General features: G+C 40.0%; 2 protein-coding genes across 4 annotated transcripts in view; one reads left to right on the top strand and one right to left on the bottom strand.

Moving 5' to 3' along the window:
- The first annotated feature begins 4,292 nt into the window (after positions 1–4,292).
- ttc38 (tetratricopeptide repeat domain 38) lies at positions 4,293–23,483 on the top strand. The gene is made up of 14 exons (XM_061721362.1): positions 4,293–4,380; positions 4,699–4,776; positions 4,862–4,943; positions 6,082–6,253; positions 7,160–7,333; positions 7,632–7,707; positions 8,958–9,077; positions 9,253–9,312; positions 9,537–9,575; positions 10,096–10,177; positions 12,391–12,556; positions 13,352–13,511; positions 15,898–15,971; positions 18,573–23,483. The coding sequence occupies exons 1-14, from the start codon at positions 4,351–4,353 to the stop codon at positions 18,658–18,660; spliced, it is 1,401 nt and encodes a 466-aa protein (XP_061577346.1). The 5' UTR covers positions 4,293–4,350; the 3' UTR covers positions 18,661–23,483.
- Positions 18,701–24,221, bottom strand: part of tspan33b (tetraspanin 33b) — a 22,462-nt gene continuing 16,941 nt past the window's right edge. Inside the window, exons 8-9 of one of the 3 annotated variants that reach the window (XM_061721365.1) lie at positions 22,587–22,748; positions 18,701–21,298 (exon numbers count right to left, since the gene is read on the bottom strand). In XM_061721365.1, the coding sequence (XP_061577349.1) occupies positions 21,230–21,298; positions 22,587–22,748 (231 nt within the window). In that variant the 3' untranslated portion in view covers positions 18,701–21,229. The remainder of the gene's footprint in view (positions 21,299–22,586; positions 22,749–24,221) is intronic. The other 2 variants (XM_061721363.1, XM_061721364.1) reach the window with 2 other exon arrangements.

Below are 24,221 nucleotides of genomic sequence, written 5' to 3'. Positions count from 1 at the left end.
TTTTTGCCTCCTGAAATGGTAATTTTTCAGCTGTGTGGGTTTTAGTTTGAACTTAGAGTTCAGAGTTAACGCTGGTAAACATTCATCTATATTCATAGCTGACTTTCACTGTCGATTTAAAACCCCAATAATCAAGTTATGAGGTTAAAATCTGCTTACTGTTGCAGTAAACACCAAGTACTGTAGCAAGGTAATCGTTAAGCCCAAATATTATAGCTAATGATTTTTGGTGGATGTCTGCTCTCTCTCTTGTTCTCTCGATTTGAAATTCAGGCTATTCAATGAATAGTCTAATGAATACCTTCAAATTGTATAAATTTGGATGCTGAACTGCCAGAAGTTTAACTATAAAAAGTGGTAAGGTGACCAAAAACTGAAAAATAATGTACGTTTCAGAATTATACACTGTGCGTGACATCAACCGTCAACCACGGAGGAGGAAGCATGATGGTCTGGGGCTGTTTTGCAGGATCCAGAGTCGCTTAGCTTAGAAATCTAGACATGTCGCCAGCAAATTTAAATCTGCTTTGGGGGGATGTCTATTATGTCATTGGAGCTCATTAGCTATGTCCAGAAGTCATGGGGAGCCAATCAAATCAATCTATCCTTATGAAGAGACTCTTTGGGCAGGTTTAGACCCCGTCCACACGTAGCCGGGTATTTTTAAAAACGAATATTTCCCCCCCTCCGTTTATAAAAAAATTTGCATCCACATTACATCGTTTTTAAAAAAAAAAACCCTTCCACACATAACCGAAGATCTGCGTTTTCGACCACATTCATAAGCATTCTAACCTGTAGATCATCTGCGGCTCCCGGGGAAGCTGCACCTCCGCGGGGGCTCCGCGGCGGCTCCGCGGTCCCTACGCCGTAGGGTGCGCGTCGCCGCGTACCCTACGGCGTAGCCTCTGTGTCGGTGTAACACAGTAAGTGGTGGTCAAGAGCAGAGACCATTTATTTAATAAATAGAGAACAGATGCTGGATCATCTGTAGTTCTGTAGTGAACAAAAGTCGCACGTCAGAGCAGATTTGTTGTTGTTTTGGCGCATAATGTGACGTTCGAAAACGCAAAACTCCGGTTGTGTGTGTCTACACGCATCTACATAAACTGAATTTTTTTTTAAATCTTCACTTTGCCCGGAGTTTTTTTAAACCTTCGTTTATTTGCGTTTTCGTGTGGATGACAGGTCAAAACGTAGGAAAATATCTCCGGTTTAGCAGATATCCGCAGATATCCGGCTACGTGTGGACGGGGTCTTAATATGATGATAACAGAGCAGTGACATATTTGGGATGTAAACAATATAAATGGCTGAGGATCAACAGCTGTTTGACTGAGCACGCCCCCGTCAACTCATGTTGCTCAGAATACATTACCTTCTTTTTTTGCTCTGATTGGTGGTAGAGTTAACAAACTGCATGCAAAGGAAGTTCAATAAGCAACGTCGGTGCCACTCCATTGAATGAGCAGGGCCCTATGGATTGTTTACAGACGCCACATACAGTATTTGTAGATGCCAGTCTGATCTATCAGGCAAAGGATCGGTGACTTGTACAGAGTTGGAGACACCCTGAACCCAAACATCTACCACGGCATTCAGCAACACCATGCTTTGGTAGGGTCTCATGATCCTACCGCAAGATAATGACCCAAAACACAAGTCTGCCCTGTGCCAGATCTACCTTAGGAGAAAGAACAAGATAGTAAGCTTGAAAACATGAAGTGGCTAGCTCAGTCCCCAGACTTTAACCCCATCAACCTGGTTTGGGATTAACTGGAAACCTAAAGGTTTTACACATTTATGGAAACTTCTGCAACAGAGTCGGGAAGAATTTCCTGAAGAATATTTGATTTGCATTTTTGAAAGAATGCCAAAGAATGAGTGTTCAGCTGTTATTGCTGCCAACAGTGGCTGCTTTAATGAGTCAATAGTATAGAATCCACTTAACTTTGTAAATTGATTCAATAATTGCTTTTTAAAGTCTCTCTCACACAGGCAAAAACAAAAACTGTGTTCTCAACCCGCTCATTCAGTTTTCAGACTTGACTGCCTTCCCAATCGCAACACAAGTTCACAGATGACTCAGCTGTGGTAGAGATGATAACCAACAACGACAAGTTAGTCTACAGAGAGGAGGTTCACATCCTGGTGTCAGAAGTGGAGCAGCTGAGGAGCTTCAAGTACCTGAGTGTTCATGTCTCGAGGAGCTGGCGTGGGAAGTGAATAGCAAGCAGCTGGTGAAGAAGGCCCTGCAGATATCTGGTGTGGCTCTCCAGCTGCATCTCACACGAGAGGGAAAACCTGCAGCAGCTCACCAGGACTGCACAACAGATCATCAATGCCCCTTCCCCACCCCTGGAACATTTCCACTCTGCCCAGCTGAGAAACAGAGCTGAGAAGATCAGGCTTGGCAGCACACACCTGGGTCAAAGTCTTCCTGACACGCTCCCTCTGGCAAGCTCTGGGTCATGAGGGCAGAAAGATTCAGTTCAACAACATACCTGCAGTGTTTTTCACATATAGTTTAAACCATCTACAGCAAATGTGTCTTCTACTCTGTTTGTTTATTTAGACCTACATTATCCAGCTCAAGTAGCAATGACTGCACTATTTCATCTAAATTAACAATAGCCTGCTTAGTAGTTCTGAAATCCAGTTTTAAAATGATGATTGTAATATTTGTCTCACGATGCTTTATTCCATATTTTTCTGTGAAAAAGAGAGCTGTCAAGGATAATTTTGTTGTGTAGAAATGTGCACAGACATTAAATAATCCATCAAAAAGGTTGAAACTTTTGATGGGACTATAACGAAAAACCCGGAGGAACACATTGTAGCTATTTAGGTTAATTGGCAGCAGGTCAGTGACATGACTGGGTATAAAAATGAGGATCTAAAAAGGCAAACTTTCCAAAAACTGACAGTTTAATCTATGAGCAAGTGCACAAATGCTGATGGCAAATTGCAAAGACTTTAAATAACTTATTAATACAGTAGGGTGTATACTATCAACAGACAGAAATCTGCGCACGTGGAACAATGCTGAAAGTCAATATTAGATCCCTGAGATCACTGGATCTCCAGGCTGCACTGTTAAAAACTGGCATCTGTCATTGGAATCATTGCATGGACTCAAGAGCACTTAAATAAGTTGAAAACATAACTCACCATGTCATTTGCAGCTTTAAGATGTGCCAAGCCAAGAACAAACCATATGTGAACATAATCTGGAAATGCTGCCGTCTTATCTGGGCCAAAACTTATTTACAATGGATATAGGCAACGTCAGTGTCATGTGGTCATGTCATGCATTGAAATGTGGAATTCTCTTTCAAAAACATCAATACTGCATCCTCCAGACGAGGGACTACACATCTTACTTTCAGCACTCTGTTCAAACTCATGAACTATTGGTATGGTGGAAACGGAGGTAGGTATCGGTGCCTATGAAATATGGGCTACTCGCACATCTGGAAAGAAAACAATGTTGAAAGGTATGGACGGTTTATAGAGTAACGTATGCCTCGATCTGGATGCCTTTTCCAGGGAAGACCTTGCATCTTTCGGCAAGACAATGATAAATTGCTTACTGCATCCATCACTAAAGGTTGTGCTAAACTGACCTGCCTGCAGTCCAGACTTATCAGGTGTAAAACAGTCCTCTCTCAAAACTCCAGCAGCTGCTTTACTTCACTCCCAAGTGTGTAAAGACGTTTGCTCAAAGATGAGAGAATATATACAATCACTAGATCATTACATCTTTTTTTTTTTTTTGATACATTTCTTCAGTTTGAACACTTGGCATGTTTTCTGTGTTGAATAAAATATGGGTTTAGGAAACTGGAAATCATCACATTCTGTTTTTCTGTACACAACATGGCTGCCTGTCAGTACTGGGGTTGTAACTTCTCTTTTTTCCCTTTAACCATGCTGAGCCAGTGTTTATGTTATTCTCATCACTCATAACTTCTAGGATGTTTTTTTTCTCCTCTGGAGAAAATGAAAAACAGTTTCTTTGCACAACCGGCTGAAATTAGTAAAAAAAAAAAAAAAAAAGATGGATTCAGCATTTCCCCTTAAAAACTAGGTCATTTAACAAAATAAAGCGCATCAGATGTAAAACTGGTCATCAGGCACATTTTTGCGGCCGTATTCTCATTGCAATCACTCTGGATGTAAACTTTAATGAATCAAATCATGTAAAATGTATTTAATAAACAAAAAACTTTAAAAGTTGTATCCATGCACTTATTGTGAAAGTGAATCGAGATAAATGACAACTTCCGATCATAAAGTTGATGCAGCCTGGAGTCGAAAGTCAGTGAACTTGTGAGCTGGACTTCAACAATGATCGCATCAAGTTTCAGGGACTGTCAGGTCAGTGGCGCAGCCCATAGAAACACTTTTGCAAACAATGATATTAAAAGTGGACTGACAGTGTCTATGTGTTTGTTAAAAAAGCTGCAGTCGGGATCGATAAGAGGTTTTATGGCAGGATTAGTGGAGGTGACAGAGGTGGGAACATGGCGGGTGGGATTCAGCTGTGCATGCTCTCCTTTTGCATTAAAATCCAGCTTGGGAGTTTAGCTATCTGAGCGGAAAAACAGCAAGAGAGAGAGAAAAAAGTGCCCTGCGGCCATATGTGTGTCAAAAGTGATGAACTCTGCTGCTGCAGTAACATCTGCATCCTTGCAGGCATGGAGAGCTGAGGGTCTGACTCTGTCCACCAGCAGCAATGAGGCATGCAAACTGTATGATGCCATACTCACACAGGTAAAATAACATCCACATGAACAAAAAAGCCATAATGTAAAAGAAAAATAAAGGTATCAACATGGCAGCTTTGCTTGTCTTCTAGTATGTGAAATGGACGAATGATGAAACCCTGGGAGGAGTAGAAGGATGCATCTCTGCTCTGCACACAGCCGACCCCAACTTTGGTAAATACATGTTAATCCTGCATGCACTAAAATGACAGAAAGATTCTAGGTTAGAAGTTTTAAAAGTTAAGGATAAATGACTAAAGAAATGAAAGTTTAGCCTAATTCCTCTACTGCTTGAAGCTAAGGCCACCTGTAATTTAACATGAAAGAGATCATTTCTTCCAGCTCTCATTCCTAAATGTGTTTAGATGGTTTGTCAGTTTCAACAGTTCAGATTTGTTGTGGTTCATCTCTTGCCTGATGCTTTTGGGAACTTTTAAACTGCACACAGCCTCGATACTTAAGTGACACGCAGTTGCTTTTGCTGGTATGCTGATTTAATTTCACTCTTGAATAAAGGATAGCTTTACCATCGTTATGCAATTTGTGATCAGATCATATAAATTGAATACATTACATGCAGTAGTTGCTGCAGATTTGATAAAAATGATGCTGCAATGCAGTTCTTAAATGAAGTTTCATATATGCTTTACTGGTGAACCGCTTATTATACACAGATTAAAACCATTAAAGGTGCAATGTGTTAAAAAGCAATGGTATATTTTTGCTAATTATCGGGTAAAGTACACCACTGACTGATTTTTAAATAGCCCTCGTATGTTGACAGGTCTTTTTCATCATGATTGACTCATGTTTGTGTTTTAAAAGTGACTCAAAGGCTTCTTAAATCACCATTGAGACTGCTGCTGATGTTTCACCCGGCACTATAAGATCTCATCTTGCTGCATGTGGGCCAGGCTTCCTGTCCTCAGTGCTGATACCATATGCAAATGATTTGTGGAAATTAGGCCATAAATTGGTGCCCTTATGGTCTGTGCTCAGGCCGGAAAAACGAAAAATTACATCATCAAATCATTATGCCATCTTGTGGCAGAAAGTGGTATTACACAGAGAAGATGGGAGGCTAGCTGGCTGCACTGCTCACAGCTGCTGATATTCTTGCAACGCATGTGTCCTTCAGTTGTTACATATTGTTCCTTTTATGTTAATGTCAACTCATGTTAATCACTGATTAGAGTAGGTTGCTGCCAAAGGCTGTCCCTCTTTATATGAGGCTCCAGTGTATAAACAGAACCTTTACAAGTGCCTGCTGGCGGGGGAGTCAAAAAGGAACGTTTGTCTATGTTTTTGTTAGTCATGGGCCAAGTGATCAGCACGGGGCTGGAGCTGGTAGCAACAACAAGCAGCATCCGACTGAATGAGCGTCTGGCCAGCGCTGTAAGGCGAACAGTGGAGCTTGCCAAGAACCAGGACATCTCTCCCCGAGAGAGGCGGCACGTCAATGCCATGGAACTTTTCTCTTGTGGGTAAGAGCCGATCCAGAAGCTTGCTGGCGTATGACGTCCAGTCGAAACAGAGAATTAAATAAAAATATAGGAATCTGAGAATATAAGACTGGCCCTTATTCAAAGGTTTCTAAATAGCGGTCTCCAAAGCAACGGTGCTGTGCTATTACATACTGAATGAAAAACGTGGTTGAGAAACACTACACTTAAATGTGTACAATAATTTACACAATAATAGAATAGCAATTACATTACCCACCGTTCTACATTTACTGAACCCATTTACAGGTTCAAGTTTGCAGTTTTAATTCCTTTCATGATCATATTTTCTTTTAACTGAAATGCTCTATTTTAGCCTCCGTCTCTTCGTATTGCAGCAGTATGCAAATGTGTAATTAAAAGTGTGGAAAGGCCTGGAATTTCAGACAGTTCATGCAGTCCACGTATCATCATGCATACATATTAAATAGTTTTACTGTTTACATCTAACTGTTTCATATTATTCCCCAAAGAGACATTTCCACACGTGTAATCTCGTATGTCACAAGAGAGGTCTGCAGTTCAGTCAGTAATGGGCCATTTTAGAGGAGGATGAGAACGTTAACTTTGCCAAAGGTGATCCAGTCACATGTCTCACAATAATAGAGCTCTTCTGTTACGCTACAAGGAAAACTTGTAAATTTCAGTCACAGCCTGACGAAGAATATTTGTATTTTCTAATCTTCAGTGTCTTATTTCCCAGCGGTATAGTCGGATATCCTGTAACACCGTGGAGCCATTTTTATCTCGACATTATCAGAAAGGATAAAGCGTTATAACGGCCGCTAAATCCATCGCAAAGCAGGGGGACTTGTGTGATTCTTGCTGCGTATCCTTTCGTGGTTCAGAGATGTGTTTGTTTTTGAAAGTGGCTGGTGTTTCCTGCAGAAATTTCCCCAAAGCCTGTGAAGTATGGGAAGATATTCTCCTCGATCATCCTACTGATCTGCTGGCCCTGAAGTTTGCCCATGATTCCTACTTCTACATGGGTGCCCAACGCCCGTTGAGGGATTCTGTGGCCAGGGTGCTCCCCCACTGGAAACCCCACATGCCTTTATTCAGGTACAAAAACACAACATTTGATCATTTAATCAGATAGCTGTATACATCACATTCAACAAGTAATTCATACATTATAAATAAAGAGCCAAAGTGCACTGCAAATAAGGAAAGACAGAAATGACTCGCAAGAGGAGCATTTTCTTTTACTTGGCTTGGACACATAAGACTGTTATACAACTATTTACAGTGCTGCTGAGAGTTTTCTCCCCTTAGGGGTGCTTTCTTTTAACTTTCTACATGAAATGCAATTCTCTCCTTCCAGAATTTTGTAATGAAGTTTTTGTGTTTCCGCCCTCAGCTATCTGAAAGGACTACATTCCTTTGGCCTCCTCGAGACTCGATATTACGACCAGGCTTTGAAAGAGGCGATGGAAGTGAGACCCGCCCCTCGTGTATATTTGTTTATTTGTTTATTTAAAAAGGATCCCCATTAGTCTTCACCATGGGAAGACTATTCTTCCTGGGGTCCACACATAGACATACAAAAGATGACAATAATACAACTCAAAAAGGGTGAAAAACATTCACTAGAATTCCTGAAATAATAAATTGAAACAAAAATAAAAGATTAAGTAACCCACCATCCACATCTTAAGTAACAATATTTGCTACTATCACCAGATCAGTATCCACTTTTGAGCAAAATAGTTTGCAACGACTTTATAATTTATAATATACCCATACCTCTATTTATAGTAGTATAAATATACCACATATCATCAGAATCAGAATACTTTATTACCAATGTACCTGGGTACTGTGAGATTAGAGGTAGCATCACCTCTCCAGTGCAAGATAAATAGCAGTAGTGCAAACAATAAGAAATATAAGTAATATAAAAAATATAAAAAAGGTTAAGGTGCATTTGAATCGTTTTTTTTTTTTTTTTACAGATGACAGTATATACATAATAATATATCATATCATATATATATCATATATCATAATATACTCATACATTATAATATACCCATACTTCTATACTATATATACACTCATAGCCTACAATGATTTAGAATATATTTACTATTAAATTTATAATTTACATACAATTTGCACAATAATCACAATACATACCTAGGACCGATCATAACTTCCTTCTGAACTACAGCTGCTTCAGTCTCCTTTTAAAACTTGACACCTTGTTTATTGCAACTATACATGGGGGGAGATGGTTCCAGTGTGCGACTGCTCTATACATTACTGTTTTTTTCAAAGCATTGGTTCTGGGCATAGGCTGAGAAAAGTGATTACCTAGGGCCATTCTGGTATTATAGCTGTGTCTATTATTTGTTGGTAGAAGTTGCATAAACAAGAAGCCAGGTTTGCGTAGTATACAGTTTTTCTTCAAAAACATGTTACGGCTGCATGCTAGTCGATCCTCCACCATCATCCAAGACAGCTCAGCTCACTAGTATATGGTTCAAGCCGTTGCCGTTTTTGTGTCTGTGCTGACCGTGTCCGTTCTGTTGGTAAGTAATTTGTCGACGCTTCTCGGCTGAATGAGTTGTGCAAATAAAGAAGCGGTGACATGAAAGGTCACCTGGGAAAAAAAAAAGATTGAGCTGTAGAAGCTTTAAAGTTTGGCCTGCATTTGTCCTCAGTGTAACTTTTTCTTGTGCAGGGCCTTGCTTTGACCCCCGAGGACGCTTGGTCCGTCCACTCCGTAGCTCATGTTTATGAGATGACGGCAGAGCTGGACAAAGGCTTAAAGTTCATGGAGAGCAGAGAGAAAGACTGGCAGGTACAGTACAGTACTTTTTTTTTTTTAATTGGGCCTTAGCAGGGTGTCCATGTATCGGATCACATCCAGGTGGCTCTGTAGAGATTCAGAAACGACCCAGTTTAATTGCAAATTACCCTACCCCCACAGGAAAAGGAAAAACACAGTATTTGAAATATGTAATATCTAATTCCAGAGATCAGACATGCTGGCCAGTCATAACTATTGGCACTGGGCTTTATACCTTATTGAGAAGGTAAGAATAACACATGTCTTTCCCAGGCAGGTTAATGGTTGGCAGTACTAGTGTTTGAGAGAATTGTATTCATCATTCCCCATGGGTAATTTGAAGCCTTGGGTTGATTATATTAAGATTAATTTGAGCTCACATCTGTGCAACACAATTCATCAACCTTGCTTACCTATCAATTTAAAAGTGATTGAAATTTGTCTTCCTCTCCACCTCCTCCTCCTCCACAGGGGCAATATGAAGCTGCTCTGCAAATATATGACACTCAGGTTGGTTTCATTTCAGAGTTCACGTTGCAACTTCACTTGCACATTTGTCTGGATTTGATCAGTCGTTCTTACGCCAAGAACACAACGGATGCTGGGCGAAAGCGCCGACTTGTGCTCGTTATGAGTCAGGAGGGTTAAGCGTGCGCCAGCAGTAGCTGAATCCATGTGACGGTGTGAGAGCCGAAGGACAAAGGAACCCCCCCACCCCCACTCATTTCAGTGTCAGCTGCCAAAACTGATTATTTTTAGTCACATTTAAAAATAGGACAGTGAGGCGGTGTGAAAACAGAACTCTTTTATGTTCTCTACCTTTTTACAAGAGCAGTTCATTAAGTTGCTTACTACTGCGTAGAATGTCAAAAATTGTTGCGTCAAGTTTGTGGAACTTCATGAATGTTTTATCACTCGCATCTGGGAAATCCACAAATTAAAAATTGATCTCTGCATGCAGTATTACATGTGGTTGTTATGCACTACATCCCTCAGCGCTCAAGACGAAAATGTGTGCTGTCTCCCTAAGATATTCAAACGCTGTAAAGCGTCGGGAGCCATGCTGGACATGGTGGATGCCTCTTCGATGCTCTTCAGGTTGGAAATGGAAGGTAAGACACTGGGACAATCAGGAAATTCAAAAACTTTGGATGTTACCGATTGGACTTTGATTTTTGGAAAGATCTGGGAAATGTCTCCATTCTGAGATTTGCTGCTGAAGTCACAGCAGCAAATCAAATTCTATGCCAACAATTGATGGCATAGAACAATGTTGGCACTGTTGTGGAAAAAACAATCAATATCTCTGTATAATATGTTTTTACAGACCTGAAACTGAGTGCAGCCAGATTTCAGTGGATTGAATTAAGCAGTTGCATGCAAATGGATCAAAAAATACATCAGGCAGAAATGACACACAGCAAAGGAAAGCATAATGATATTGAAGCATAAATGATGATTCATCCTTACAATTGGGATAAACAGATCGTTGTAATGTCAGAGCTAATCTTTTGGGAACAAAGTAACAGTCTGCACACTCTGATCTCAGGCCAAGGCTAAATACTCATCACAGTAGTTTGAGTTTAATCAAACTGGTCAAGGCTAAACTGGGATGCTGTGTGAACCTTAAAATAAAAACAGAGTGCCATGATTTTAAAATCTCATAATCCATATTTTATACCCAGAAGAGCATAAACAACATCAGATGTAGAAACTGAGTCATTTTGCCATTTTATGGAAAATATAAGCTTATTTTGGATTTGATGGCATCAACGCATCTCAAAAAAGTTGCAACAGTGCTAGAAGGGTAATTGGAACAAATCAGAAACATCTGGAGGAGCCTTTTAATGGATAATTAGGGTTATGGAAACAGGTGAGAGACATTACTGGACATAAAAGGAGCACTTCAGAGAGGCAGAACCTCTTTGATGTAAAGATGGGCAGAGATGAACCAGTCTGTGACAAAAATAACTTAAAAAAAAAAGTGGAATAATTTTATGAAAATGTTTGTCACTGTAAAGTGGCAAAACCTTGAAAGATTTAGAGAATTAGGAGAAATCTCTGTAGGGATGGGATGAAGCCGAATGTATAAACTAGATGCTCGTGGTCTTCAGGCCCTCTGGTGGCGCTGCATTAAAAACAGCCGTGAGTCTCTACCGGAGATCCCTGCGTGGGCTCAGGAACACTTCCAGAGAGCGCTGTCGGTGGACGCAGATTCCTGTGCAATCCACAAGTGCAGCTGAGAGCCCTATCACGCAAAGAAGCAGCCATATGTGAACATGATCCAGAAATGCTGCCATCTTCTCTGGGCTAAAGCTCATTTAAGATGGTTTGAGGCAAAATGGAAACCTGTTCTGTTGTCAAATGTATAAAAATGGGAAATGGTTTTTTTGGAGCCATGGATGGCGTGTCCTGAGATCTGCAGAAGAGGGGGACCATCCAGCTTGATCCAGCGCTCAGTTCAAAAGCCTGCATCTCCAATGGTGCAGGATTGCATTAGTGCCTATGTTGTGTGCAGCTTACACATCTGGAAACGCACCATCAATGCTGGAAAGTACATGCATGTTTTAGAGCAACATCTGCTCCCATCCAGACGTTGTCTCCTTTCACCTTGCGTATCTCAGCAAGCCAAGGCTGAACCACGTACCGCATCCGTCGCAGCAGCAGAGTCCAGGTGCTGAACTGCTCTAGGACATTCCTCTCCTAAAACTCAGCAACTGGTGTCCTCCTCACTTCCCAGACATTACAGTTGTTTTGTTCATTTTTTAAAGGAGAGGGAATGCTACACTGTTGTATTTTACTTTTTGTTGTAGATGAGTTGCCATCAAATTCAAAATGAGCTAATATTTTCCATGAAATGGCAAAATGTCTCAGTTTCAACATCTGATATGTTTATTTTTTATTGGGAATAAAATACTGGCTTATGAGGTGCAAATCCCTGCATCCCTGCGTCCCAACTTGAAATCAGCGTTGTATAGCGGAGCCCTTTAGCATTCAGATCCATCTGCTCCTAATCCATATTTAATATGATTTGATCCAGCTTCCATTCCAGTGGATTTCGGGATGTCTGTGTCTCCTCTTCCGTTTTATGATGACACCCAACTATAAATCTGATTTAAGATCATTTGAAACTTGCTGGCAAAACTGGCAGTTAAATTAGATTGTCTATTTTTACATGTCATTAATTTGACGCTAAAAGTGCCACGTCAGAAATCTGGATAATTAGCTGAACCTCTGACTGGATTTTTATTTCATGCATATTTCTGGACTACGTCTCTGTGTTAGAGAGGAACTGACACCCTCGTCTGTTGCTGCGTGTCTGCAGGTGTGTGTGTCAAGGACCGTTGGCGGGAGATGTTCCAGATAACCCAGTCACACACCGACGATCATGTGACTCTGTATAATGACCTCCACTTCCTCATGGTGTTGCTGGGAGCTAAAGAGACCAAAACTACTCAGCATTTCCTGGAAGGCCTCCAGGAACTGGCTAAGTTAGTTCCAGTCCATTTTTTCCACTTCGCTGCACACCTCAACACTTTGTCAGACTTACGTAAGTGCAACACAAGCCTTATGTAAAGGAAGACAGGAACACGGCTTAGTGTGGGAAGGGAGATAGAAAAATGACTGCGGCTGGAAGGAGGAGTCTGAGCGGTGTTCTCCGGTGGGGAGAGGGGCCTCCCCTCTGCAGCAGACCGTGCACCAGGAGCTGCTGCCGCTGTGGGTTTCAGAGGATGTAATGTTCGGGCTTCTTGTCCGGGAACAGCTTGTGTTCCTTCCATTTTCTTTAGCTTACATACCGCATAAAAGATGCCATTGCAAGTGCTTGTCTTTTTTTTTTCTTTCTTCCTTGTTTTTGTAAATAATTGAAAGCATAAAATGTTAATTCTGGTGTGAGAAACAGAAATTTTCTTCCCGGCCAGACTCTGCTTTGAATCATCAAGCGAGCTGCACACTTTGCTGTGGAATAATGCAGGTTTACTTAATCCTTATTTCTGCCATAACGTACTTTTATGGCCCAAGGCAGAGATTCTGAGCACCCGCTAATCCATGAAAGCTCCACAACGGTCGGGAATATTTGACCTCGCAGTGAAGTGAGTCCCTCTTTAGGTTTCTGGAGCTTTCTTAACTCACAAGAAAAATGCCTAAATGCCATTGTGAGTTTGAGGGAATAAGCAGACCACCTTGTTGACAATGTGATGTGATGAAGGATTAACATGTTCATTTTCCTCTTCTTTTCACTTCAAGATTTCTTTTTCTTTTTCTTCAACCACCGTTTTCCTTTACAGGGAACCAGGTGACAATCAGCAGCATCAGGTAGCCGGCCGCCTGGGCATACCGATGTGTAAGGCTATGATCGAGTACGGGCAGGGCAACTACGACCAGGCTGTGAAGCTCTTGTACCCTTTACGCTACCGCGTGACAGACATAGGTGGCAGCGATGCACAGGTGAGGTTCACAAAGATGGAAAAATAGGAAAAATCCACAGCTCCGATCAGAGATTGGGACTAGGGCTGTTCGATTTTGCCCAAAAATAAAATCTCGATTTTTTTCTCTCAAAATCCGATTTTCGATTACGATTATTTTGTGAATTGACAAAAGGCAAAGAAATGATTTCAAATATGCTGTTTTTTTATTGAAGTTTTATCTCTGAAAAAAAATCAGCAAATCAGCACTTGCAAACATACAGTAAGTTATATTTCCAATTAAATAAAACAAGACATTTTCTAATTAAACTAAACTGGGTCTTTGCATGCTAAATAATAATGCAACCCATGAAGGAGGTAGAGGTGTGTAATGTCAGTGAAAAAAAAAAAGTGAAAAATCGATTTTACGATTTTCACGTTTTTACATCGTTCTAATTACATAATCGCGATTACGATTTAAAATCGATTAATCGAACAGCCCTAATTGGGACTATATGGAAAATGGGAGGTAAAAATAAAAAATGTTAAGATTGACTTTTAGTTCTTTGCAGATAGTATCACCTTTTATATCTTTTTTTTTTTTTTGTTTTTTTTGCTTCAGCTGTATTTAAAAGGCATTTCTCCATTTGCATTTACTCTCTCACCTTATTTTCAACCACACTTCAGCATTCCTGCTCCCCACACCAAAGGCATTCTGACACTGATGATACCAAGCAATGAAGCAACTCAGCCGTTCTTTTGTTGTTACCACATTTTTAATTTCAAATGTCCCCACACGTTATCTCTCGGAAACACATCAGGGCTGCAAGCAGGCCGGTCCAGTACCGCTGCTCTCATCTTTCTCAGCCGTGCCTGGAAAAGAGCTTGCTGGAAAAGATGCAGTCCCTGAAGGCTGCAGAGCCGTCTCTGCATCACAGGTCCTGGCTTTTGGGATTGTTGCTGATAACAAACTGGATAGTCCTGATCGTCTTTGGTCCAAAGCAAACGCTCCCATTTCTTTCAAATACGATCTGGAATACTGGTTTATGTGGCCACAACATGAGGCTTGTTACAACCAAAAACTTAATAATGGCCAATAACGTAATAATTTTGGCCATTTCAAATGTAATAAGGCCAATAGTGTAATAATGTGCCAATAATGTAATAAAACTTTTGAGCCAATAACGTAATAACTTTTCGCCGATAATGTAATAAGGCATTACATTATTGGCTGGTTATTACATTATTGGCCTGGTATTAAAAAATTATTACAAAATTATTACATTATCGGCAAAAAGTTATTACATTATTGACTCAAAAGTTTTATTACATTATTGGCACATTATTACACTATTGGCTTTATTACATTTGAAATGGCCAAAATTATTACATTATTGGCAGTTATTACGTTATTGGCCGTTATTACGTTTTTGGTTGTAACAAGGCTGCTTCTTTTCCAAGTTTTAAGCCGCCTTTGTGATTGTAGATCTGTGTTGCAGTGCTTAACAGATGTTTCCTGAAGAAATATATTGCTTATGTGGCTATATGTATGTATGTATATGTATATGTATATGTATATGTATATATATATATATATATATATATATATATATATATATATATATATCATTGATGAATGACAGTTATTGATACAGTGCACTCAGGAATCTGTGATCACAGGCATCCAGCTTATGTTTGTCTCTTCACGCACAAGAAATTCCTCCACGACCCTTGAGTTGTGTAAGGATACTTACAAAATGACACCGTACATCCTTCTCATTCTTTCTCCCAGGAACATTGTTTTGAAACATTCGAATGGTTTTGTCATGCTTTTAGTGACAGAGTGGAGCTCCTCTACCCGTCTTTGTTCCTCAAAGGCTCAGCCTCTCATGGATACTGCTTTTGTACCAAGCCATCATTACATTTATCTGTTGACATCACAGCTTTGAATTGGCATCATTTTCTTTTTCTTTGGTCTCCTTACCAGGACTTATTTGCCTCGTGGAATTTCTTTTTCAATGCTTTGAAGGTCTTAAACGCAAAAATTGTTTTTTTTTATTCATAAATGAAGTAGAAGAGGAAAAACATGACATATCCGGGGTCCATAATGTCTGCAAAGACATGAAAGTCAAAGTAAATGAATGTAACTGTTGCTTGGTTTATTCATTGACTCACCTCCCTGAAAAATAAATAGCCTGAAGACTGAACTTCCTTTTGATATGATTGTAAACATTTCATATGTTGTGGGGTTTGACTATGGCCGGCAGTGCACCAGCATATGAATAATAAGTGCGGTGTGCTTGATGGCCTCATGTATTTTATCTTCTGAGTTATGAACAGCTCTCAAAGCTTAATGCAGTATAATTTGAATAGTTGAAGGACGTTAAGAGGTTTGTGTTTAGTAATGGCTTTGTCTGTTGTTATTACAGAGGGATGTTTTCAATCAGCTGCTTATTCACGCAGCCATCAAGTCGGAGGATAAGCGTCATCAGAAACTGGGAAGGTAATGTGTAACTGAAATGTTATATTAGATCTTTAAAATCCATGTTTTTACAGAACATAAGACGCTTTCAGACCCCTTAGTTTAAAAGTTATTTAACATAGGTTGAATTTATACTTTTTACTATTAAATGTATCTACAATAATCATCTGTGGGATGATCCTACTGGCTCAGTCACCTTTCTGTTGTATGTTCCTCCATTTATTTCGCCCACTAATGTTGAGGATTGTGGGTATGAACCCATTTTATATTAGTGGCCAACTACAGTATTAGTCCGAAACGTGATACCTGTGGAAAGATTTAAGGGTCTGAACACTTCCACTGAGCATCATATGATGTAATTGCTGAGAAATGGCTTGAAACGCTTGTGAACACAGATTTTTGGATGAATGTGACCAAATGCATGAGCAGGTTCTTAAAGTGGTGAATCCAGTGGAGCAAAATTAAAAGGTATACCTTATCTTTTTTTGCAAATTAGGGAATGAGCATTCAGTATTTCATATTTGTCAGTGACAAAAATAGGCTAACCTTTCTTTTCAGTGTCAGATTTGTGCACGTGGCAACAAAATGGGTCCAAACATTGCAACGACTACTGACAAGTTTTATAGCTGGGATAATTTCCCTGGATTTAGGTTTTTAGTAAGTTGTTTTAGCCAACTGGAGATGCAGGATTACCCTTCTAGGGGAGCACTGGCCTCACACATGGAACCCTGCCCTTCATAGCGTTGCTTCTAAGGGTTCTGCTGATGGTGGCGCTGTAGTCAGGTCTTTAGTCAGTCACCCTGCTAGTGGATTGATCTCTGTTCTCACAACACACCTTTGGAAGACAAATGCACTCTTGATTTCATTCAGCTGTGTCCATGAGTTCTTGAGTCCACACTCCTCAGTTCCTCGAGATGTGGAAAGTACACATAGAAAAATCCCTGTTCTTTAAGCTAGACTTTCATTCTCCACTGATTGTTATCCCAGTGACCAGAAAACTCCTGAATCTTATGTCACCTTTTTATTAACTGTTAATCAATACTTTCCCCCTGAATTCCTGCCAACTGGTGCTCTTCTGAGCAAACTGCTCTTCTTTGAGGGAATGTAGGTGTAAGCCACACAACCTTCTCCGGTATTGAATGACTGGCAGACTTGGCTGCAACTGTATAGTTTCCCTTTTGAGTGTAAAGTAATATTTAATTGAAATGAATCCTCCACAATAGATATTTCAGAGCTTTCTCCGGTGTTCATCAGGATTAAGATCAGCTGTCATAGAGAGCTGTTTAAGGATTGTAAAGTGTGTTTAAACAGCTAATCTTGGGTGCTTCAGCTGTGTTTTGGGTCATGATCCTGTGGGAGGACCCGTGACCTCTGACTGCAGCTGAACTTCCTCACACTGGGGACTACAGCACAGGCATCCTGGAATGAAACAATAGTCTTAGCACTTCATTGTGTAGCGCACATATTCAAGGTCCCTCATGGCAGATCCAGCGAATCAGCCCTGAGATAAACCCAAGCTTCCTCTGTATTTCACAGCGTGTGGTAGTTTTTCTCTTGAAAGCTCACTTTCTCCGTCTGTGAAGCGAGAGATGATGTTGCTTGACAAAAAGCTCCAGTTTTTGTCTCATCGATCCAAAGGACATGTTCCCAGTAAGGTTTTCGCTCATCAGCAAGCATTTTAGAAGAGCGCAGAGTCCTCCTGGGTCTCCCTCTGTGTAGCCGACTGTTGTTCAAAAAACAATCGATTGTGAGATTTGAAATTTATGTGTCCTGACCTTGGGAGTTCAGCTTGGATGTCTTTGGATATTTTCCACGGCTCTTTGTCTGCTATCCGCTCTATCATTGTGATCAATCCAGGGTTGTATTTCTTCTTGGGGCCATGCTGGCTACAGTTTCATGGACCTCACACTCCTAAGATTTGCAGCTGTAGTCAGAGGAGCGAGGAGAAGGCGCTTCAAACGCTTCTGTAGCCGTTACATTCTTGATTATAATTTTCCTTCAAGTCCTCAGCAGACATTTACTTCCTTTTCTTATTCTGCTTCCTGCTCAGTGTCGTGGACACAAAGATGCCAAACTACAACAAGTTTTGTTTTTCTCTTTAAAGGTGCTGAATCGCTGTTAAAACTATTGAGGACTGCTGTCTTAATAAGGTCAAATAATTAGTTTGGAACATGATAAGAGCATAATAATCATGTTTCTGTTGGTACCAACAAATGTGGCCAGGCTATTTTAGAGTATATTTTCATACCGAATGCAACCAGATTAACATCTGAGCGTTTCTATTATTGTAATCACATGTCAGCAGACATAAAGCATTGTTTTAATGAGCTTGAAGGGTTAGGGTTACCAAAAAAATGTCTTGACTTCTGTGGGACCTGTGTGTGAAACAATGAGACAGATTACAGATTCAGGATTATTGGAGTAGCTGGATTCCATTACGATTGTAAACTTCCTGTTGGGACTGTCTCCCTGGTTTTTTTCATATAACACAACCTCTACTCATTCTCCCTTCATCTGACTGAAAGTTTCTGTCAGAATAAGTTTTAATTGTTCATTAGATTTTGGCCTTTAATCTCCTTGAGTGTGTTTTGATCTGCCTGTTGTGTTGCTGAATGTCCGCAGATGTCTTCTGGTGGAGCGGGACTCCATCAGGCGCGACTCCCCTCTGACCCAGCGCCTGATGCAGAGAGCTGTAGCTCTTCACGACTAGAGAAACTGCGAGGTGTACTCGCACTGTGCTTACCACCGTAATTGGATCCTCTAATGTTCGGCTCCAGAAAGCTTTTCTGTCAACTGGGAGGACTCTATTTTCTAATCATTTCACGTCTCGGATGTCTCAATTTATTTAGCTGCAAATAATTTTAAAAGAAAATGCTTCTTAATGTTATCATATCAGTTTTGTCTCTGCTCTTTCACCTCTCAGACAATCATGAGCCAATCTCTGGAGTTTTAACTCTTGGAAACTGCCAAACAAGTTGCATATGGCTGTAATAAATGAACCGCACTACAATCACAATACAGAAAAGGGTACAAAAGTAGCTTCATTGGAAGAAAAATAAAGAAGTCTTATTTTTTTTGGGTGTGCACATTGTTTTAATCTTGAATGTCAACCAAATATTTGGCCCACGTCTTCTCTGGAAGAAGAAACTGTTGGTCGTTCATATGAATTAAATGTCGACTGCGTCAGAACTTATTCAGAAAATATGTTCTTGAAACGTGATTTATGTAAAAAGCTCAGGAATATGGGAGAAGCAGCCTGGATTAGCCAATCTGACACTTATACTGCTTTGTTTTTTTAAAACCAGCAGTAACAGTCTCAAAAAGCCACTTAGTTAGCTGATTGTGTGCGCCGCATAAGCAGCTTTAATAATGAAAATATAGACAATATTTGGGGTCTCAGCATGCATGAGGCGATACATGCTTTCTGCATTATTGTTAGAAGCAGACATGTACTACGTGGTTAACAGAAGAAGTAAAAACGCTGGTACTGAGTGTTTATTTACAGAAACATGTTGATTAGAACGAATAACAAAAAACGTGATAATATGGGAGAAGTCAACACAAGTTGTCTTTCAGGAAGGAATATATCAATATAGTTGTCTGTGGTTATAGAAACGTCTTGAGCTGATTGATGGAAATAACATATAAGATGATCTAAAATGATTTCTTCAGGTTTGTTATTAAAATAGTTTGTCATTTTAATTTTCAGTTTATCCGATAATTAACCCTTTGGAGTTCTGTGTTTTATGTATAACCTATAAAACTATGTAAGAGCACAAATTTGTATTTGTATGAAAGTTGTCAGGAGTTTAATGTTGGTTGCTCATGATTTGTACCCTTCAACTCTAATATTAATTGCACTGCTTTTAAACAAAACTATTAAACTTCAGTAACGTTGGCCTAGTACATGGAGGTTTTATAAACAGAATTTTATTAGAAAATATATCACATTTAAATATGAAACTCTGCAGTTTAAAAAAAAACATGCTTAAATTCAATAAATATAAACTTAGAAATATTGTCTGTGATTTTCTATTCAAGTAACAAAATAAAGTGCCTCACACTTGTGTGCCCAAAGCCAACGGCACATGAACAAGTTATACACTCACCAGTCACTTTATTGAGTAGACTTTGTTTGTGTCAGGAGGATCTATCCAATTTTTGACTTTTGAAAAACCATAATCCTCAACGGCGGTCTTGGTCCACATTGAGATGATAGCGTCGCACAGTTGCTGTCAATTTATCTGCCGCACATTCACTATACGACTGGAACCTCCTGTCCCATCACATCCCAGAGCTTCTCTGCTGGATCTGGTGACTGTGGAGGACACTTGAGTAGAGCGCCCTCACTGTCATGCTCGATAAACCAGTTTGAGAGGACTGAGCTTTGTGATGTGGCACACAATCTTTCTGGAAGTAACCGTCACTGGTCATAAAGAGATGGACGTGGTAAGTAGTGACACCCAAGTCAGCTGTGGTGCTCAATTGGAACTATATTGCTACTCAAGAGCCTAAAGAGAGCAGAGAGAAAACATCGATCACTCTCAGCCAGCTATTGATGCGTTGCAGGAAAGATCCGTCATTTTATTTTGTCAGCGCCAAATTATGACCTTTTCAGCTGGATGTCACTGCAGAAATTGAGCTCTTAGTCATACCAGGCAACATTTTTCTGATCATGTAATGTTGTTGCCTTCAGCATGTTATATTGTGTGTTGAGAGATGGTCTTTCACCTCAGTCACGACAAGTGGCAATATGAGTTACTTTATACGAGTTGCCTTTTTGTAATCTTAAACCATTCAGACCGTTCTCCTTTGAGTTCTCTGTTGAGTTCCACTAAAAGGTATTTTCGCTCTGAGAACTGCCACTTGTGGGATATTTTCTTTTTTTCAGACCATTCTGTAAACCTGAGAGATGCTTGCTCATGGAAAATCCCACTAGATCAGCATTTTCTAAATTATTCAGTCCAGTCTGGAGTCATGTTCAGCCTTGTCAGGTTTAAAGTCACCCTTCTTCCTCATTCTGATGCTTCATTTGAACTTCTTGACCACGTTAACATATGTTAATGCACTAAGCTTGGGCCGTGTGATTTTACTCATTAGTAATTTGCGTTAATAAGCTGTTCAGCAGCTGCGCTTCATGAAGTGGCTGGTGAGTGTATACTCTCAACACTGCAGTGATACAACAGCAGTTTAAAAAAAAACAAAGATGCTCCTGCACTGGTCTGAAGGCTTGAATGAAGTAGTGCAAGGTCTCTTCTTCCTTCCTCTTGCCTCTTCTCTCAAAACGCTGAGGTAATCTCATCTTGTATTTGAGAGATCAGGATCTGGGAGAGCACGATGCCGGCAATCTGGAGGACAGAAGCAGTCACTTTAGATTAAAGAACAGACTCTTAGCAACTGTACAGTCTCTCCTGAGCATCTCAACATCCCAGAGAAAGATGCTAAGAGGAAATGTTTCAAAAGTGGGAGGGACTGTATGGAATGAGTCACTTGGAATAATTATAAAATCATATTTACAAGATCGAATCCCTCTAAATGCACATTATTTGCTATAGAGCTGATCATTAAAAATGCTCCTCATCACAGCACAGACAGACTTGCATGACATTTTTTAATTGGGTCTTTCAGTAATTAAATGTCTGATCTGACTTGTTAAACAAACAAATTCAATAAGCTGAAAAACGAGGGCATAACCATTAAATTTGCCACACATAAAAGCAATCGTAATAGTAATGCGTTTGTTCTCTTGGCTGTTTCACGTGCTTCCCTCTCAGCAGAACCACTGGGGACCGAAACAGACGGATCAAAGTGTGTGAGATCAAGCTAAAGATCTGGTGGCATGTTATGTCGCAACATCATGTGATGGTACCTCATTTTGATAAGTGGACTAATTGGTCAGAGACAACTCCTGATAAGTGCTAATTTGATTTCACGGTCAATCTCACAGACTGACTTGAGATATTAAAAGCACTTATTGCTTTGGGATTTAATGCGTGATGTGGAGCCTTCCTCTGTGTGTAGGAGGGAATCATTTCTGTCTTCCCCTTTTAGGCATATGTTACATTATCACACACCGTCTTCCACTCTAGGTGGTATAATAATATGCAGTTTTGATAAAAGTAATAAATGAGTTATATGTGCAGTTAAAGTCTCATTGTTCCACAGTGCGTCGTTATGGCCATCTGAGCAGAGCTCTCTGCTTTAAACAACTTCCTCCCCACTGGTCTCAAATTAAACATTGCCTCTTTATTGAATCCCTTTTATTTCAGTTTATCTTTTCCTTTGCTCACAGTGACTAAATGTTTTAACTTGAAAAGGTCTACCTTGAACAGGGATTAGTAGGAAGCTTGCAGTTTGATGTTTGTTTCCATACGGTCTGGTCTTATATCAGGATTGGTGGAGGATCCTGATTGATGAAGTGTTGCTTGTACTACTCCGCAGCAATGTCTAAATCCATCATGTACTATAAGTCTGCCTTAAAGGGAATAGGTTCGCTCAATATATTGATCTGCACTGCTCTCTCCAGCAAGCCACTTTTGTTGGCCTCATCGGTTCCGCAGGAGATCTTGTTTTAGACCAAGACCTTGTGTTTGCTAAAGCACAACCTGCATTAACTACATGCATGTGTGGGTTTACCTGAGGCAAAGCCAGACCCAGGGTGAGAGCCCCAACGAGCAGCAGATGCGACTCGATCCACATCACTGCTCGGTCTGCGCAGCCCACTGGGTAGATCGACTTGTTTGCATCCAGGTACGTTTGCGTTTGAACCCCAAAACCGCACATCGTGTTGATCACTGCCTGGATGCCAGATGAGTAGAGGTGAAGACAAAAGGTGACAGAGAGTGCATGAGCTTTGTTTTTAAATTTTTAACATGACCTTGAATGCAACATCAGCAATTTACACTATTAAAAACCCCCTCAAAAGGGCCATTGTGCTATTTTTACACAGCTAGTTACTTTACGTTGATAAAATATTTCTATTCTAAGGGAGAGCTGCAAGTTGCTAATGGCTTTGTATGGGACAGACAGCAAGGAAGCAAATTAGTCTCCCAGATTAGATGTGACAAGGAAGACTGCTGTGTCTTGAAGTGTGCCATGCTGACGTGCCATGAAGTTGCTGGCTGCTGCCAGCAGGTTGCAGCACTGCATTAGCTCTCGTGGTGTTTAATTAATTGATTTTCCAACCATGTTGGGGAGCGTTGCTGTGATCTGCTTTCCTTGTAGCACAATGGTGGATCAATACCAGTGGGACAGCGCAACATGAGATTTTTTAGTGGTTTCCCTGTTGGCGCTTTCAAGTTGCGTCAGGAGATTGACATTTGTACACGAGTACAAACGTGTAAAGCCATGTGTTCCTGTTTCCATGAATCATATATATGTATATGCTGTTTAACATCTGTTTAAAATACTTCTACGGAGAATGCATCAAATGTTGCAATTGTGAAATTTTTAACTATTGATGTGCCCTGAGAGATTGTATTTTTGAAGGATGTATGTAAAAAAAATACAAAATAAAAATCAGTTTTATCTTAAGTTTTTTGGTTTGTTTTCATTGATATTTTACACAGAGTTTTCAAACTTACTTGATGCAACTCCTGACTAAAATAAAGTAAAATTTTAAATTGTTCAACAAATGTTCTGCAGATGGGAAGTTGGTCTGTTATCGGCGCAGTTGTGTGCATGGCAGGTTGTAAACTTGGAAACCCCAACCGTTTCTCTGCAGATAAAGACCTGCTGTTGTTGCCTTCAGGCAAGATCAACTGCTGTTTTAACAACCCTACATATCCATTAACAAATCAAAGCAAATGCTGTTTATCACTGTTTGTGCAACACTGGCTGTATTTCAGCATCCATGGACCATTTGTGTGGCATTGATCATTTTTAAGTTTTTTCTTTTTAGAATCATTATATATGATAGTTATATAATTGACATTCAATTATCTCCTAATTGGTTATCATTTTTGTTATTATTTTCAATGAATGTTGCTACACAGAATAATCCTTTTTCAACCCTCAACCCTGTTAAAAAGAGCTTTGATTGGTCAATCGTCTCTTGGGGCACTAATAATTTGCAATGAGAACAGCATCAGCAGAGTTTGAACAAATCTGAGATGTTAGCATCAATGCTGAGGTCTTAGACTTGGCATTTTTATTTCTATGAAAGCAAAGCCATTGTATCAGCTGATCTATAACCCCAAATCAGAAAAGTCAGGGTATACATAATGACTAAAAAGGTAATGGTACAGTAACACTCATACTGTGTAATGTTTC

The sequence above is a fragment of the Cololabis saira genome, chromosome 5, assembly GCF_033807715.1.
Source record: "Cololabis saira isolate AMF1-May2022 chromosome 5, fColSai1.1, whole genome shotgun sequence".
NCBI classification, from domain to species: Eukaryota; Metazoa; Chordata; class Actinopteri; order Beloniformes; family Belonidae; genus Cololabis; species Cololabis saira.
Note: the sequence above shows the minus strand (reverse complement) of the source record. Positions and strands in the feature narration are given on the sequence as shown.